This window comes from Heliangelus exortis, chromosome 26, assembly GCF_036169615.1.
Source record: "Heliangelus exortis chromosome 26, bHelExo1.hap1, whole genome shotgun sequence".
NCBI classification, from domain to species: domain Eukaryota; kingdom Metazoa; phylum Chordata; class Aves; order Apodiformes; family Trochilidae; genus Heliangelus; species Heliangelus exortis.
In genome coordinates this window covers 4,640,313-4,657,646 of record NC_092447.1, presented here as the reverse complement: position 1 = coordinate 4,657,646, position 17,334 = coordinate 4,640,313, and the positions used below count along the sequence as shown (strand labels likewise).

At 48.6% G+C, this 17,334-nt stretch overlaps 1 protein-coding gene across 1 annotated transcript; it reads right to left on the bottom strand.

Moving 5' to 3' along the window:
• Positions 1–120: 120 nt before the first annotated feature.
• LOC139807765 (ankyrin repeat domain-containing protein 26-like) lies at positions 121–16,091 on the bottom strand. The gene is made up of 18 exons (XM_071769141.1): positions 16,084–16,091; positions 14,584–14,657; positions 14,110–14,260; positions 13,444–13,517; positions 12,970–13,120; positions 12,165–12,250; positions 11,405–11,668; positions 10,246–10,398; positions 6,853–7,005; positions 5,526–5,678; positions 4,908–5,060; positions 4,510–4,685; positions 4,221–4,314; positions 2,459–2,534; positions 2,087–2,170; positions 1,557–1,697; positions 992–1,104; positions 121–473 (listed from the first exon to the last, which is right to left on the bottom strand). Exons 3-15 carry the CDS (start codon positions 14,171–14,173, stop codon positions 2,154–2,156), a joined length of 1,614 nt encoding a protein of 537 aa, XP_071625242.1. The 5' UTR covers positions 14,174–14,260; positions 14,584–14,657; positions 16,084–16,091; the 3' UTR covers positions 121–473; positions 992–1,104; positions 1,557–1,697; positions 2,087–2,153.
• Positions 16,092–17,334: the final 1,243 nt, after the last annotated feature.

The following is a 17,334-nucleotide window of genomic DNA, read 5'->3' as shown; positions in this document are numbered from 1 at the left end:
TCCCAGCCACAAACAGTGCTCAGTGTGATGTGTTTCACCATTTATAAGTTGATCTTTATTTTTTCAGATTGAGAGCACGGGTAGGAATAAAAGAGCAAATGCCATTTGCAGAGGGCTCTGTTCATTTCAAATCAGCTTTTTATTTCCAGCTAGTGAATAACTTCAGGAATGGAACTGGCTACACAAACAGGCTCAGGAAGAAGAGACAGCAGCAGCCACCCCCCACTCAGGACTGGTTTCTCTTCCTCTTCTCTGGTGAGTGCCACTGAACTTCCCAGACCTTCCTCTCGGTTATTCAGCAGTTTCTGGGGTGAGAAGGTGAGGTTTCTGTCAGTGGATGTGCTGATTCTTATATTTTAGTGGACTTCTTTTTCCAACTCTTTGCTTGTATTCCCAAGGGCTCTCAGGTTCCTGCAGCCTCTCCAAGTCTTCTTGGCCCCAAAGAGCAAGTCCCAACCACCAGTGGTAAGGAACTAGAAATGCAGAATTTGGGTTTTTTTTTTAAGTGATTTCAGAGAAACTTAATGGGGTTGGGTTTTGGGTTTTTTTTGTTTGTTTGTTTCCCCTCTCCCCACTCCATCAGGTCATCGAGTCAGAGCCAGAGCATTTTGCTCCACAGCTGGCCAAACACCCAGGGAAATGTAAGCATTCTCTATAATTACATAATTCTAATTCTATAATTCTCATTCTCATTCTCTAACTCTAAATGTAAGCTCTATAGATGACTACTTGGGACTTGCTAAACAAGGCCATAACACATAACTTTTATAGTGGCTGGGTTGCAATGAGAGAAGGATGCACAGGGAGCTGAGGAGAGCACAAGAGGGAATTACATCTTGAAATGGCTTCATCTGAGCTGGCTCCAGCACAGGGGATCTCTGCTAACACTGAGATTAATTACAATGAAATTCCAAGACAGGATTGAAAAGAGGACTCTGGAAAAGAAAAGCTCTATGAGGAAGCCCTAATTACACAGAGAAATGAAACAAACCTGCAGGCTTTGATGGAAATCTGCCCTTTGGTTTCTGGATGAATAGGAAGAAGAAGAAATTGATCTCCCAGTAAAAATCAGGTTCCAGACTTCTTTTTAACAAATCAGTTGATCTGCATTGAACAAATGATTGGAAAAGTCAATGCTGTTGTTTTAGGACATTTTAAAGTTTCTTCAGTTTAGTCCTCTCCAAATGGCCAAGCTTGGCCAAGCTGCTTTCTCTGAGCTGGAGGAAAAGGAGTCTTAGTTTTATCTATTACTGAAGTGTTCATTTAGTCCTTCCCTTTGGTACAGAGTTGTTCTAGCTGGGTTGTAAGGGTGCATTGTGTTTATAAAAGCTTAGAGATAAAACAAAACTCAGGATTTACAAAATATTGATAGCACCTCATGGTGTAGTTACAGTAAAGTGCCTCTGACATAACAAGAATGTCAAAGTGGGTTTTTTCCAATAATAACTAAAACAAGACAAAAGTAATTCTGAAATAGTCCCTAAAACATGCAGGAATTCTCAGCTCTTAGTGGGATGTTCACCTTTTGTATTTGCACACAATATATATTTTCTCACCTTGGCCAAGTTTTGCTTCTTGGAATTGTGATGAACACAGAAGTTTTTCTGTCCTGTAAGCAGGAACTTTGACAAGTTATCTCCTTGTTTGACTGGCACTGACATGATTTCAGGAGCTGAAAGAAGCTTTGATATCAGTACCTGGAGAAGAAGACAAAAAACCAGAAAGCTAAATCAAACTGGGGAGATTGTTTGGAATCAATTTTTTCTTGTGTTGTTTTTTGTTTTTTTTTTTTAAGGTCCAAGTCTCCCTCTGGTACAAACTCTTCTTCTCAAATGGAACCTCCCTTGAAAAAAATCCAGAAGGAGTAGCCAGCCTTTTTTTGTTCATGTTTCTAGTTGATGTTTGTCTTTGCTTCTAGAACATTTGTGAATTTTTTACTTGTTGTTTTCAAATAAAGCACCAGGTACCTTCTCTGTGCTTTTCTCTGGAGCTGCTAAACTGTCAGAGCACGTGGGCAAGAGCATGGGCAAGAACTTCAGCTGCTGTGTTCATGTTACAGGGAAGGGGCAGAGTGTTTGCACTTTACCTTGTCTGAGCAGAGAGCAACCAGGGCTTGGTCACTCCTCCTTCATCTTTCTCCTTTCATGTCTGCCTCAGGCTCTTTCTTCATCTGAAAGAAAGTTCCTTAAGCTGTAGACACAAAAACCCCACCAGAGAACATCCCCTCCCTGCTTCTCTGGCAGCTCTGCATCTCCTGAGAGCAAGAAAACCTTTTCAGATCAGCAGTGCTGTTGATGCTGCTACCCAAAGGGACCAAGATTTGCCCAGCAGATCCAGCACCAAAGTGGAACAGAACCTGCTGACTCAGCTCAAGTATCTAGAACAGGAGTTTACTGGATGCTTTAGCAGCACTCTGTAAGAAAATGCAAAGTGTAAAGCACAGAAGCCTCTCAGGTACCTGCTGGTGATGTTGCTCCTCTGCAGCTGCCTGTGCTCCTCCTCTGCTGGTTATCAGCTCTTCCAAGCTGACAAGCCTAGAAAAGCATTAAAAGAAGCAAGAAGACACACTCTGACTTTCCAGACTGGAAGTGCCAGGCTCCTTGTTACCAAAAATGAACACTACATCCACCTCTTCCCCTCTTCATTCCTATTATACCCAGCACCAAGGATCCAAATGGCCACAGTCTGAGGGCACTGTAAAACTGGTTGCAGGCATCTCCTCTGCTCTTTTCTTCAAGGAGAGGGAGAACACCATGTGGGACACAAAGAAACTGCAGTGAAAACCATCAGGAGGAGCTTTTCCCACCCACAGGACATCTGAAAACCAAGCCCTGTGAACCAGAGGGGAAGGACCAGCACCCTGACTGCCCTCTCCCTCTCCCTCTCCCTCTCCCTCTCCTCTCCTCTCCTCTCCTCTCCTCTCCTCTCCTCTCCTCTCCTCTCCTCTCCTCTCCTCTCCTCTCCTCTCCTCTCCTCTCCTCTCCTCTCCTCTCCTCTCCCCTCCCCTCCCCTCTCCTCTCCTCTCCTCTCCTCTCCTCTCCTCTCCTCTCCTCTCCTCTCCTCTCCTCTCCTCTCCTCTCCTCTCCTCTCCTCTCCTCTCCTCTCCTCTCCTCTCCTCTCCTCTCCTCTCCTCTCCTCTCCTCTCCTCTCCTCTCCTCTCCTCTCCTCTCTCCTCTCTCCTCTCTCCTCTCTCCTCTCTCCTCTCTCCTCTCTCCTCTCTCCTCTCTCCTCTCTCCTCTCTCCTCTCTCCTCTCTCCTCTCTCCTCTCTCCTCTCTCCTCTCTCCTCTCTCCTCTCTCCTCTCTCCTCTCTCCTCTCCTCTCTCCTCTCCTCTCCCTCTCCCTCTCCCTCTCCCTCTCCCTCTCCCTCTCCCTCTCCCTTCTCTCCTCTCCTTTCCTCTCCTCTCTCCTCTCTCCTCTCTCCTCTCTCCTCTCTCCCCTCTCCCCTCTCCCCTCTCCCCTCTCCCCTCTCCCCTCTCCCCTCTCCCCTCTCCCCTCTCCCCTCTCCCCTCTCCCCTCTCCTCTCTCCTCTCCTCAGTATCAGGACAGCAAAGTCACCCTTTCACAAGCAGCCTTCACCACAACCCTCACCCCCCAGTTCAATACAAAAAGGATTCCTTCATACAGGCCCCAGCTGAGAGCACCTTATCCAAGCTAAAACCAACCACGGAGCAGCAGCAGTGGGGAATTCCAAGGCTTGCCTGGGAAATGATCCCACAGGCATTCCTCTTCACTGCTTCAGGAAAACAAAGGCACCCCGAGTGGCCAAAGGAAAAGCAATTCTGCACAGCAAAAGCTCTGGGGAGTCTCTTTGTGTTCCAGCCTGGGGATGCCAGGCAGGCCTCTGGCATCAATATCCCCTGAGGAATTCCCAGCACTTCACTTGATGCATCCCTTTCATCACACACATGGCAGCAAGTGTCTGAAGCAGCATCTGAGGCCAGGAGGGGCCTAAGGCAGACAACAGTCACACCACTGCATTTGGGACAAATCCTCAGCTTTTAGAGCATTAAGGAGCATTTCCTGGAGTACCAGGGAAAACTCCTCTCAAAGCCAGAAAGCTGGGCATGGGCCAGGATGCTGTCCCAGCAGCCTGTATTCAGGAGAAGGCAGGAACTGAGCTCCCCTCAGCTCTCCAGGAAAACCTCAGCTTAGCATTTCCCCACAGCAATGGGGAAGGAGCTCAGGAGCTCACAACAAGGCAAGTTGAGGACCAGCTTACTGAGGCAGAGGCTTCCACGTCTCCCCGAAGGGCTTCAATCCAACTCCTCTGCTGCTTCACTTTGCCTTCCAGTCTGGTATTTTCCAGGGAGAGGCTTAACAAGAAAGACAGGTCTTAGTACAGAAATCCACCAGAGCACCAGTTCTTAGAGAGCAGCAGGGGAAAAACCAAACAAAAAGCAGCTCCAAAATCATCTCTTGACTTGCTGGGATGCAACGAGGCTCTGCTCTGCTTTTCACACAAGCCCAGCCAGGGACAGACACCTTGCTTCTCTGGGTTTCTCTCTTACCACTGCACACGTTGTTCCAGCTGTTTTACTCTAGCCCTGGTCTCCAGAGAAAAGGACAGGAGATCTTGCACTTTTTGGGACTTCTCCCTCAGTTCTCTTTCCCTGTCCTCGAAGGTACTCATCCAGTACTGAATATGATGCTCAGAATGAAGCTGCTGCTTTTCCAGTTCCTGACACTGTAAAAACACAGCAAGAATCCCCAGCAGTCAACAGAGGCTTCACAGAGAGGACTCAGCTGCTGCTCAAGAACTCAAGGACTGCCCATGTCTGCACACAGCTGCTGCCCAAACAACTGTCAGCACTGCAAAGACATTCCAACTTGCACTCCTACTACCAAAGGAACACATCTTTGGGATGTGCTGCAGTGTGTTCAGGAGTTCTGGGACAACTCCATGTACCTTGGTTTTAGCCTTTCCCAGTTCCTTTCTCAAGCCCAGGTTGGCTTCCTCCAGGGTCCTGCAGCACCTCGTGGACTCTTCAAGGGACCCTTCTGCCACAGAGAGCTTCTTAAGAGCAGCAGCAAGCTCCTGCTGCAGCTGTCTGACTGTGTCCTGAGGAAATGGGAAGGTGAGTGGTAAGAACATGAGCTGTGCCTTTACTGTAACTCATTTGATTGTACACTTAGACCTGTCCTGGGACTCAACTCAAAACAGAAGAAAATTTTGCTGCCACCAGTAGTCAGCAGCTGAGCTCCTCCAAACTATCAGCAGCTGCTCATGAGGATTTCTCTTTTCTAACACACAAAAAAGGCTCAAGTATTACTGGTCTTGAACAATACACCAGGATGCCCTGAATCATGTATTTTATTAACAAGAGTCAAAGTGATCTCTTGTGATTCAAGAGCCACAGTTGGACTGCAGATACTGCTCTGGACACTCCCCATGTCTGCAAATGCCTGCTACCCAAACAGCTGTCAGCACTGCAAATACATTCAAATCTTCTCCCCTCCTACCAAATGAACACATCTTTGGGATGTGCTGCAGTGTGTTTAGGAATTCTGAGACAACTCCATGTACCTTGTCTTCAGCCTCTTCCAGTTCCTTTCTCAAGCCCAGGTTGGCTTCCTCCAGGGCCCTGCAGCGCCTCGTGGACTCTTCAAGGGACCCTTCTGCCACAGAGAGCTTCTTAAGAGCAGCAGCAAGCTCCTGCTGCAGCTGTCTGACTGTGTCCTGAGGAAATGGGAAGGTGAAAATCAACAGAGTGGTAAGAACATGAGCTGTGCTGAAAAAGAGAAAGATCCTGACAGGATTAACTCCTGTAAGGAGAGGAGAGCAGGCCAAGCTGTTTGTGTGAATTTACTTTATGTAGAATTAAATCGTGTGATATCTTTGTATTCATAACTAGTAGAATTCAGGGCTAAACTGAGAAAGAAGTGAACAAAGCAGCTGAGACAGGTCAAGACCCTAACAGGATTAACTTTTGTCTTGGAGATAGTTAGAAGTATAAATCTTGGCACCACCAAGATTAGCTGGGCACTGGGGAGTGTAAACACCTGCACAGAAGACAGGTGAGGCTGCCATTACCAGCAGATAAGGGGAAGATAATTGCAAGGGTCCAATTAACAAGAGGATGAAGTCATTGAAAGCAAGAAAGGTAAAAAGTTCAACCCTGAGGAAGACTTCGTTACTTCATCTGAAGACCCCCAAAGACCCCGAAACAGATCCCCAAAAGACGACTCTGCCCAGACTCCACCTGTTATAAATATTATGATTACATGTTGCTATCCCATGGATATGTGTGTAAGGATGATGTGACCTCCCCTTTTAATGTATAAATACCCCAACCCTTTCCCTTAACCCTTGGAACTCTTTGTCCAGCGAGAGCTGGGAGTTCCCCGGATCCGCAAATAAAACCTTTGCTGTTTAAAGGCTTAAAACTCTGTCTCTAAACAGTTTTATTTGGCCTTTTTGGCTTCAGTGCCTTTACTGTAACTCATTTGATTGTACACTTAGACCTGTCCTGGGACTCAACTCAAAAGGGGAGAAAATTTTGCTGCCACCAGCAGTCAGCAGCTGAGCTCCTCCAAACTATCAGCAGCTGCTCCTGAGGATTTCTCTTTTCTAACACACACAAAAGGCTCAAGAATTATTGGTCTTGAACAATACACCAGGATGCCCTGAATCATGTATTTTATTAACAAGAGTCAAAGTGATCTCTTGTGATGCAAGAGCCACAGTTGGACTGCAGATACTGCTCTGGACACTCCCCATGTCTGCAAATGCCTGCTACCCAAACAGCTGTCAGCATTGCAAATACATTCAAATCTTCTCCCCTGCTACCAAATGAACACATCTTTGGGATGTGCTGCAGTGTGTTTAGGAATTCTGAGACAACTCCATGTACCTTGTCTTCAGCCTCTTCCAGTTCCTTTCTCAAGCCCAGGTTGGCTTCCTCCAGGGTCCTGCAGCGCCTCGTGGACTCTTCAAGGGACCCTTCTGCCACAGAGAGCTTCTTAAGAGCAGCAGCAAGCTCCTGCTGCAGCTGTCTGACTGTGTCCTGAGGAAATGGTGAGTGGTAAGAACATGAGCTGTGCCTTTACTGTAACTCATTTGATTGTACACTTAGACCTGTCCTGGGACTCAACTCAAAAGGGAAGAAAATTTTGCTGCCACCAGCAGTCAGCAGCTGAGCTCCTCCAAACTATCAGCAGCTGCTCCTGAGGATTTCTCTTTTCTAACACACACAAAAGGCTCAAGAATTATTGGTCTTGAACAATACACCAGGATGCCCTGAACCATGTATTTTATTAACAAGAGTCAAAGCGATCTCTTGTGATTCAAGAGCCACAGTTGGACTGCAGATACTGCTCTGGACACTCCCCATGTCTGCAAATGCCTGCTACCCAAACAACTGTCAGCACTGCAAATACATTCAAATCTTCTCCCCTGCTACCAAATGAACACATCTTTGGGATGTGCTGCGGGTTGGGAGGGGATTCTTTTGCCTCTCCGATGAGGGACCTGTTTCCATTCCCTGCTCGCATCGCACACAGACCCCATTCTCACTGTCCTCTGGTGCTAACACCAGGCTTAAACACTCTGTGCAGCCAGAGGCCTGGACAGCTACGTCCATCTTCATGTTCCTCTTAAGGGGTTCCATCTGTGTGGACACACCCTGCGTCTCAACACCAACAGCTTTTGCTTTTTTTGAAACCATTGCTGGCTGTGCCCCTCCTGCTTGCTCTGCCCGCGCCAACTGCCTCGCTAACGGCCTCGCTACCTGCCGTGTCACGCTCCTCTTTGCCTGCCTGCTCCTGTTTGTTTGTTTGTCTGTCTGTCTGTTCGTTTGTTTGCCTGCCTGCTCCTGTTTGTTTGTCTGTCTGTCTGTCTGTTCGTTTGTTTCCCTGCCTGCTCCTGTTTGTTTGTCTGTCTGTCTGTCTGTTCGTTTGTTTGCCTGCCTGCTCCTGTTTGTTTGTCTGTCTGTCTGTCTGTTCGTTTGTTTCCCTGCCTGCTCCTGTTTGTTTGTTTGTCTGTCTGTCTGTTCGTTTGTTTGCCTGCCTGCTCCTGTTTGTTTGTCTGTCTGTCTGTCTGTTCGTTTGTTTGCCTGCCTGCTCCTGTTTGTTTGTCTGTCTGTCTGTTCGTTTGTTTGCCTGCCTGCTCCTGTTTGTTTGTTTGTCTGTCTGTCTGTTCGTTTGTTTGCCTGCCTGCTCCTGTTTGTTTGTTTGTCTGTCTGTCTGTTCGTTTGTTTGCCTGCCTGCTCCTGTTTGTTTGTTTGTCTGTCTGTCTGTTCGTTTGTTTCCCTGCCTGCTCCGGGTCGCTGGCGCTCCCGGCAGTCACTTAAATCCCTCGTAGCTAAGGCTGGGTGCTGCCCCCTTATCAGCTGATTGGCCTCACCAGAGACCCTGCAGCAGAAAAGTTGTGCAGCACGCTCCCAGTAGCCGTTTTCACACCGTCAACCGCCGCTACCGCGAGTTCCTCAACCTCCAGACCCGGCTGGAGGAGAAACCAGAACTGCGCAAGCTGCTCAAGACTCATTACCTGCCGCAGACTCTCCTGATCCTCCTCCTCCTCCTTCTGCTCTTCACACCCTTCTCCCGGTCCTCACACTCTCCTCATGTTCTTTACACCCTCCTCTTCCTTCTCTTCACACCCTCCTGCTTCTCCTCAAATCCTCCTGCTCCTCCTCAAATCCTCATCCTTCTCCTCACACCATCCTCCTGCTCTTCACACCCTCGTCCTGCTCCTCCTCCTCACACCCTCGTCCCGCTCCTCCTCCTCACACCCTTGTCCTGCTCCTCCTCCTCACACCCTCGTCCCGCTCCTCCTCACACCCTCGTCCTGCTCTTCCTCCTCACACCCTCGTCCCGCTCCTCCTCACACCCTCGTCCTGCTCCTCCTCACACCCTCGTCCCGCTCCTCCTCACACCCTCATCCCGCTCCTCCTCACACCCTCGTCCCGCTCCTCCTCACACCCTCATCCCGCTCCTCCTCACACCCTCGTCCCGCTCCTCCTCCTCACACCCTCGTCCTGCTCTTCCTCCTCACACCCTCGTCCTGCTCCTCCTCCTCACACCCTCGTCCCGCTCCTCCTCACACCCTCGTCCCGCTCCTCCTCCTCACACCCTCGTCCCGCTCCTCCTCACACCCTCGTCCCGCTCCTCCTCCTCACACCCTCGTCCTGCTCTTCCTCCTCACACCCTCGTCCTGCTCCTCCTCCTCACACCCTCGTCCGATGCTCCTCCTCACACCCTCATCCTGCTCCTCCTCCTCACACCCTCGTCCTGCTCTTCCTCCTCACACCCTCGTCCCGCTCCTCCTCCTCACACCCCAGTCCTGCTCCTCCTCGCACCCTCGTCCTGCTCCTCCTCACACCCCAGTCCTGCTCCTCACACCCTCTTGCTGGGAGCAAGGCCAAACAAAGGGGAAAAAGAAACAGAATATTTGTATCTATAGATACAGATCTATGCAGAAGAAGTTAAAAACCATTCAGAACCAGCCCCTTGCTGGTGAATGGATTAAATCCTCTTGGTCTCTGTTCACCAGTGGTGTTGCTCAGGGCTCAGTCTTGGGGCCCCTTCTCTTCAACACCTTTCCCAATGATCAGGATGAGGGCAGGGGGTGCACCCTCAGTACATTTGCAGATGACACCAAGTTGGGTGGGAGTGTTGAGCTGCTTGAGGGTAGGAAGGCCCTGCAGAGGGACCTGGACAGCCTGGATCCACGGGCCAGGGTCAACTCTAAGAGGTTCAGCAAGGCCAAGGTCCAGGAAAAATGTTTTCAGCTCAAGGGTTGTCAGGCACTGGAACTGGCTGCCCAGGGAAGGAAGGGGCTGAGTCACCAGCACTCAGGGTACCCCACATCCCTGAAGATGTGGAGATGTGGTGCTGAGGGGCAGGAGGCAGTGGTGGTCTTGGCAGTGCTGGGTTAACACCTGCCCTGGATCCTAAAGGTCTTTTCCCACCAAAACTATTCTGTGATCCTCTGTTACCAGAGGGGGGTGTGAGGGGAAGCACAGGGAGCATGAAGAAGCCCAAATGCAGCAGTCCAGTATTTCTACTGCCCTTCAGAAATCAGACAACCTGCTGGGCCAAACCAAATGTAATAAGCAACAGACACATCAGTCTCTTTTGCAGAGCACCTTCCCTCACACAAACCTTGGACCAAGTAAGGACACAGCGTCCTCATCCCTCCCAGACATAGACACCAGGTTTATAAACCAGTGCCATTCCTCCACACATCATCCCAGCTCTGGGATGTGCTGCAGTGTGTTCTGGAGTTCTGGGACAACTCCATGTACCTTGTCTTCAGCCTCTTCCAGTTCCTTTCTCAAGCCCAGGTTGGCTTCCTCCAGGGCCCTGCAGCACCTCGTGGACTCTTCAAGGGACCCTTCTGCCACAGAGAGCTTCTTCAGAGCAGCAGCAAGCTCCTGCTGCAGCTGTCTGACTGTGTCCTGAGGAAATGGTGAGTGGTAAGAACATGAGCTGTGCCTTTACTGTAACTCATTTGATTTTACACTTAGACCTGTCCTGGGACTCAACTCAAACTTTAACAAGAGTCAAAGTGATCTCTTGTGATGCAAGAGCCACAGTTGGACTCCAGATACTGCTCTGGCAACTAAAGGCAGGACTTTGTATTATTATTTGTATTTTTCCTTGAGTCTGTGTCTCCTCTACACACACAGATTCAAATGAATACATCTATCTGAAAGCTCTTTTGAGATACACTAAGCTTAAGCTGAAACCCATCCCTCTGCAGTCTTCTTACCAAGTTCATTTTAGAGTAACAACTGCCTCCCTGCTGACTCTTTTGCTTTCAAAACTCTGGACAGTCCCTCCAGCCAGCCAGCCACCCACCCAACTACCACCTCCCAAAGGAACCTGGTATTTTGGCACTAAGAATACAAAGCGTTTCACAGGGGAGAGCCATTGGAAGCACTGCTGGAGTTCTTCCCTCTCTTCCCTCTTAAAGAAACTGAAAAATGAAGAATAAGGTGGTTATCTGACACATGCAGGTCACCTCACTCCAACACTCTGGGGCTGAGAGGAAGAGAGAAATGTCATTTTAAAGCACTGTTCCCATCACTAAGGCAGACAAACCACACCCCAGTGTCTAATTACTCAACAGGACTGCTTCCTGTTCTCCAGAAAGTAAAGATTAACCCAGTGGGGATGGCAACTTTTAAATCTGCCTGGGACTGGTAGAATTTCCACAACAGTTTAACTGACATTCTGACCAGTCTTTTCTCCAGTTATTCAGCCTTACCACAGCCACAAGGAACACACTGAAATATTGCTACACATCACAAAATAGAGAAGAGAAAGCTTAGGTCAGTGGCTGGAATTGACATTGTGAGGACCAGGCAGGTCCCTCAGAAGGGGGCCCAGAACTCAGAACACAGAAAAGAACACCAGAACACTGCTAAGTGCCTTCAACACTGCCAACAGTGGATACTTTACCTCTCTTTTTCCTTTGTCAGCCTTGTACTTCAACACTTGCTTTTTTAAAGCAGCACACTGGGCCTTCAGGTTCTTGTTCCTCTCTTCCACCAGGTAAACATACTTCTCAGTGGCAGCAGTGAGCTTCTGGTAAATGTTGTGCAGCCATCCCAGTGCTACAGGCACTGCCCTTCCTTGGATGGGATCCTGCTCCTGCACATCTTCCAGCAGCTGGTGGAGTAAAGGGAGCTGGGAGCTTTCCCTCTGGAGCTGGGGCCCTGGCTCCTGTGTGGACAGAGTCATAGCATAGAACCACAGAATCAGGAAGGCTGGAAAAGACCTCTAGGATCCTCCAGTCCAACTGGGACACCAACACCACCATGCCCACTCACCCATGTCCTGAAAGTGGAAATAATGAGCTCCACTCCCCCCTGAGGTGTTACACAGGACTCCAGACCCCTCTGCCCTGCCCTGCCCCACATGCCCAACACCAACAGGATGCCTGCCCTATTCCCCTCATGAAAAAAACCCTCAGAAAAAAACCTTTCCAAACACTTCCTAACACAGCCAAACACACATATTGGTTGCAAGGGCAAGGAAAGCATCAAAGGTCTCCACATCTCAAGCTTTTTCTCATGAGCTTTCTCTCACAAAGTTACTCCTCCCTCTGCAGGACTCTGCCATCACCATTAGTCACTTTCGAGTTACTTTTTTTTTTACCTTACTGTATAATACCATTTACCAGTCCAGATTCTAATCCAAAATGTTTGGCTTCACACACCTGCACCCCAGATTCTTCAGTGCCATCCTTCAGGCCTCCTTTTTCAGCTGGTGAGGACACACGGAAGGTGGATGCTGAGTGCTCACCTACAGTGAAAAACACAGATTTTTACAACCAGCATCACTTAATGCTACAAATTGACTCCTAGAGTGCATCTTGATTAATGGTGAGAAAAATCTTTACACAAAGCAACACATCCCCTCAAATCTGTGAGCTGCTGGAGAGAAAATGATCAGAACACAGCTTTAATGTGCATCGCTGTGAAATCTTTTCTTTAGCAGCATTTTCCTTTTTTTTATGTAAAAAAGAAAGTTTCTCCATGTCAGTATGGCCACAAATAAATGACTCCAGTGTCCTCAAGGTGCAGGATCTCTCTCTCAGATGCACTGTGGTCCATGCAGTAATGACAAGAGGCTTCCAGCAATGCAAAGGGGGCCTCCTCCTCCTCCTGCTCTGAGGCCTGAGCTGAGGAACACAAGTGCTCCCCTCTGGCCCAGCTGGCAATGCTTTCCAGCACACACACACATGGGGGGCACTGCACACACCTCCTACATTGTAAAAACTGAGCAGCTGAGGCACTGGAAAAAAAGGGCTTTCCCTCAGCTCCACTCAAAGCTTTCCCTGGCTTCAGACAAGAGCAAGAACAATTTTTTTTTTCCAAGCTCTGGCAGTGGCCAGCAGGATTCACCAGGAAAAAATTACAATCTCAGACAGCTGGCAGCATCTTAATTAATGTTAATTTAACATGTATTAACTTCCAATGAGAAAGGAGCTGGATCTGTATTCACAAACACATTGCTCTCACCAGTACTGGCTTTCAAAGGTCTCCAGAAAGCTTGATGGCCATCATCAATCATTGGCTCTTCCATACATGTGGGAACTGCAGCTTTTTCCTCTTCACTGCTCCATCCCCACTTCGGTTCTTCCTCATCCTCTTCGTCTTGGTATGATTCCTTCTAAAAGAGATCAAAGAAAACAGCTGGAAAGAGCAGAAAGAAGCATCTGCTTTATCATCCACTGACTGCTCTAAAAAGACTGTGTCTGCCTAAAGAAGAAGGAAGACTTTCTTGAGCTTTCTTGTACAAGGCTTCCATGTGCCCAAGGAAATCTGAAGCAGCACAAAGAAATGCCTGAGGTCCTGAATCTCACCCCTGAGAAGCACTTCCCCACTTCAGCCCAGCAGCCTTTCAGTTACACCAAGACCCCAGCAGCTCCTGGATCTTCCTCCTTCCCTCCCCAGCCCTAGCACAGAAACCTCCCTGTCTTTCACAGAAAGTACCTCAGAATCCGAGGAAGAAGTCCCCAGAAACCTGACTGATTTCTTCTTCTCTGCTGCCACAGCTGGAAGGGAACCTACACAGCAGGGAAGAGGGGAGACACTCAGTGTTTGTATTTCTCTCTGCTGCTCCCCAGCCCTCAAGCCCTGCATCCAGAAGATGTGCAGTGGTTCAGCTGAAGAAGGACAAACCCAAAAGTGAGTGTTATCCAAGGGTTTCTTCACCCCCATTCCCATCACACTGTTTTTTTCACACTGCTGTCTCCTTTTACCCCTTTCCAGCACAAGGGGGGTGTGCACAACAGCTGACACAGCTGCAAGCAGCACCCAGCACTCCTCTGGGGAACACCCAAGGCACTCCAGTCCCCCTTCTCATTCCATCTGCACATTTTGGTCAGATTGCTTGAGGAAGAACACAGCAAGAAAGGCAAGAAGGGCACTTGCTGCAAATAGCACCATTTGCACTCCAGCACCACCACTTCAGGTCTCAGAGAAGGAACAAAAAGGCACAAAAGCTGCTTTCCTCCTCTGGCAGTGGCCAGCAGGATTCACCAGGAAAAAATTACAATCTCAGACATCAGGCAGCATCTTAATTAATGTTACTTTAACATGTATTAACTTCCAATGAGAAAGGATCTGGATCTGTATTCACAAACACATTTCTCTCACCAGTACTGGCTTTCAAAGGTCTCCAGAAAACTTGGTGGCCATCATCAATCCTTGGCTCTTCCATACATGTGGGAACTGCAGCTTTTTCCTCTTCACTGCTCCATTCCCACTTCGGTTCTTCCTCATCCTCTTCTTCTTGGTATGATTCCTTCTGAAAGAGATCAAAGAAAACAGCTGGAAGCAGCAGAAAGAAGCATCTGCTTTATCATCCACTGACTGCTCTCAAAAGACTGTGTCTGCCTAAAGAAGAAGGAAGACTTTCTTGAGCTTTCTTGTAGAAGGCTTCCATGTGCCCAAGGAAATCTGAAGCAGCACAAAGAAATGCCTGAGGTCCTGAATCTCACCCCTGAGAAGCACTTCCCCACTTCAGCCCAGCAGCCTTTCAGTTACACCAAGACCCCAGCAGCTCCTGGATCTTCCTCCTTCCCTCCCCAGCCCCAGCACAGAAACCTCCCTGTCTTTCACAGAAAGTACCTCAGAATCCGAGGAAGAAGTCCCCAGAAACCTGACTGATTTCTTCTTCTTTTCTGCCACAGCTGGAGGGGAACCTACACAGCAGGGAAGAGGGGAGACACTCAGTGTTTGTATTTCACTCTGCTGCTCCCCAGCCCTCAAGCCCTGCATCCAGAAGATGTGTAGTGGTTCAGCTGAAGAAGGACAAACTCAGAAGTGAGTGTTATCCAAGCTCTGCCAGTGGCCAGCAGGATTCACCAGGAAAAAATGACAATCTCAGACATCAGGCAGCACCTTAGAAAAGACAGATCCAGAATCTTCCTCACTCAAAGTTAACACACAGGAAATGAACTACAACATTTCTCTCACCTTTAGTGGCTTCTGCTTCTGCCCTCTGGATCTGTTTTTTGGTGCTTTGAGGATGGCCAAAAGCAGGATCAGATACATCTGAAGACTTGGGAACTGCAGGCCTTTTCTCTTTCCTGCAGCATTCCCTCTCCTCCTGCTTCTCTTCCTCATCAAATGATTCCTTCTGAAAGAGATCAAAGAAAACAGCTGGAAAGAGCAGAAAAAAGCATCACCTTTATCATCCACTGACTGCTCTAAAAAGACTGTGTCTGCCTAAAGAAGAAGGAAGACTTTCTTCAGCTTTCTTGTAGAAGGCTTCCATGTGCCCAAGGAAATCTGAAGCAGCACAAAGAAATGCCTGAGGTCCTGAATCTCACCCCTGAGAAGCACTTCCCCACTTCAGCCCAGCAGCCTTTCAGTTACACCAAGACCCCAGCAGCTCCTGGATCTTCCTCCTTCCCTCCCCAGCCCCAGCACAGAAACCTCCCTGTCTTTCACAGAAAGTACCTCAGAATCTGAGGAAGAAGGCAACAAAAATATGACTGATTTCTTCTTCTTTGCTGCCACAGCTGGAGGGGAACCTACACAGCAGGGAAGAGGGGAGACACTCAGTGTTTGTATTTCACTCTGCTGCTCCCCAGCCCTCAAGCCCTGCATCCAGAAGATGTGCAGTGGTTCAGCTGAAGAAGGACAAACCCAGAAGTGAGTGTTATCCAAGGGTTTCTTCACCCCCATTCCCATCACACTGTTTTTTTCACACTGCTGTCTCCTTTCACCCCTTTCCAGCACAAGGGGGGTGTGCACAACAGCTGACACAGCTGCAAGCAGCACCCAGCACTCCTCTGGGGAACACCCAAGGCACTCCAGTCCCCCTTCTCATTCCATCTGCACATTTTGGTCAGATTGCTTGAGGAAGAACACAGCAAGAAAGGCCAGAAGGGCACTTGCTGCAAATAGCACCATTTGCACTCCAGCACCACCACTTCAGGTCTCAGAGAAGGAACAAAAAGGCACAAAAGCTGCTTTCCTCCTCTGGCAGTGGCCAGCAGGATTCACAAGGAAAAAATTACAATCTCAGACATCAGGCAGCATCTTAATTAATGTACATTTAATGTGTATTAACTTCCAATGAGAAAGGAGCTGGATCTGTATTCACAAACACATTTCTCTCACCAGTACTGGCTTTCAAAGGTCTCCAGAAAACTTGGTGGCCATCATCAATCATTGGCTCTTCCATACATGTGGGAACTGCAGCTTTTTCCTCTTCACTGCTCCATTCCCACTTCGGTTCTTCCTCATCCTCCTCGTCTTGGTATGATTCCTTCTGAAAGAGATCAAAGAAAACAGCTGGAAAGAGCAGAAAGAAGCATCTGCTTTATCATCCACTGACTGCTCTAAAAAGACTGTGTCTGCCTAAAGAAGAAGGAAGACTTTCTTCAGCTTTCTTGCACAAGGCTTCCATGTGCCCAAGGAAATCTGAAGCAGCACAAAGAAATGCCTGAGGTCCTGAATCTCACCCCTGAGAAGCACTTCCCCACTTCAGCCCAGCAGCCTTTCAGTTACACCAAGACCCCAGCAGCTCCTGGATCTTCCTCCTTCCCTCCCCAGCCCCAGCACAGAAACCTCCCTGTCTTTCACAGAAAGTACCTCAGAATCCGAGGAAGAAGTCCCCAGAAACCTGACTGATTTCTTCTTCTCTGCTGCCACAAGTGGAAGGGAACCTACACAGCAGGGAAGAGGGGAGACACTCAGTGTTTGTATTTCACTCTGCTGCTCCCCAGCCCTCAAGCCCTGCATCCAGAAGAAGTGCAGTGGTTCAGCTGAAGAAGGACTAACTCAGAAGTGAGTGTTATCCAAGCTCTGCCAGTGGCCAGCAGGATTCACCAGGAAAAAATGACAATCTCAGACATCAGGCAGCACCTTAGAAAAGACAGATCCAGAATCTTCATCACTCAAAGTTAACACACAGGAAATGAACTACAGCATTTCTCTCACCTTTAGTGGCTTCTGCTTCTGCCCTCTGGATCTCTTTTTTGGTGCTTTGAGGATGGCCAAAAGCAGGATCAGATACATCTGAAGACTTGGGAACTGCAGTCCTTTTCTCTTTCCTGCAGCATTCCCTCTCCTCCTGCTTCTCCTGCTTCTCTTCTTCTTGGGATGATTCCTTCTGAAAGAGATCAAAGAAAACAGCTGGAAAGAGCAGAAAGAAGCATCTGCTTTATCATCCACTGACTGCTCTCAAAAGACTGTGTCTGCCTAAAGAAGAAGGAAGACTTTCTTGAGCTTTCTTGTACAAGGCTTCCATGTGCCCAAGGAAATCTGAAGCAGCACAAAGAAATGCCTGAGGTCCTGAATCTCACCCCTGAGAAGCACTTCCCCACTTCAGCCCAGCAGCCTTTCAGTTACACCAAGACCCCAGCAGCT

What these genes read in the sequence shown, in the direction of transcription:
- LOC139807765 (XM_071769141.1), bottom strand. Translation starts at nt 14,173, where the DNA reads ATGGAAGAGCCAAGGATTGATGATGGCCACCAAGTTTTCTGGAGACCT. An exon ending in CTGAAGAATCTGGGGTGCAG is followed by an intron (nt 11,669 to 12,164) that starts GTGTGTGAAGCC and finishes CTGTCCACACAG; the next exon opens with GAGCCAGGGCCCCAGCTCCA. An exon ending in ACGTGGAAGCCTCTGCCTCA is followed by an intron (nt 2,535 to 4,220) that starts GTAAGCTGGTCC and finishes ATGCTTTTCTAG; the next exon opens with GCTTGTCAGCTTGGAAGAGC.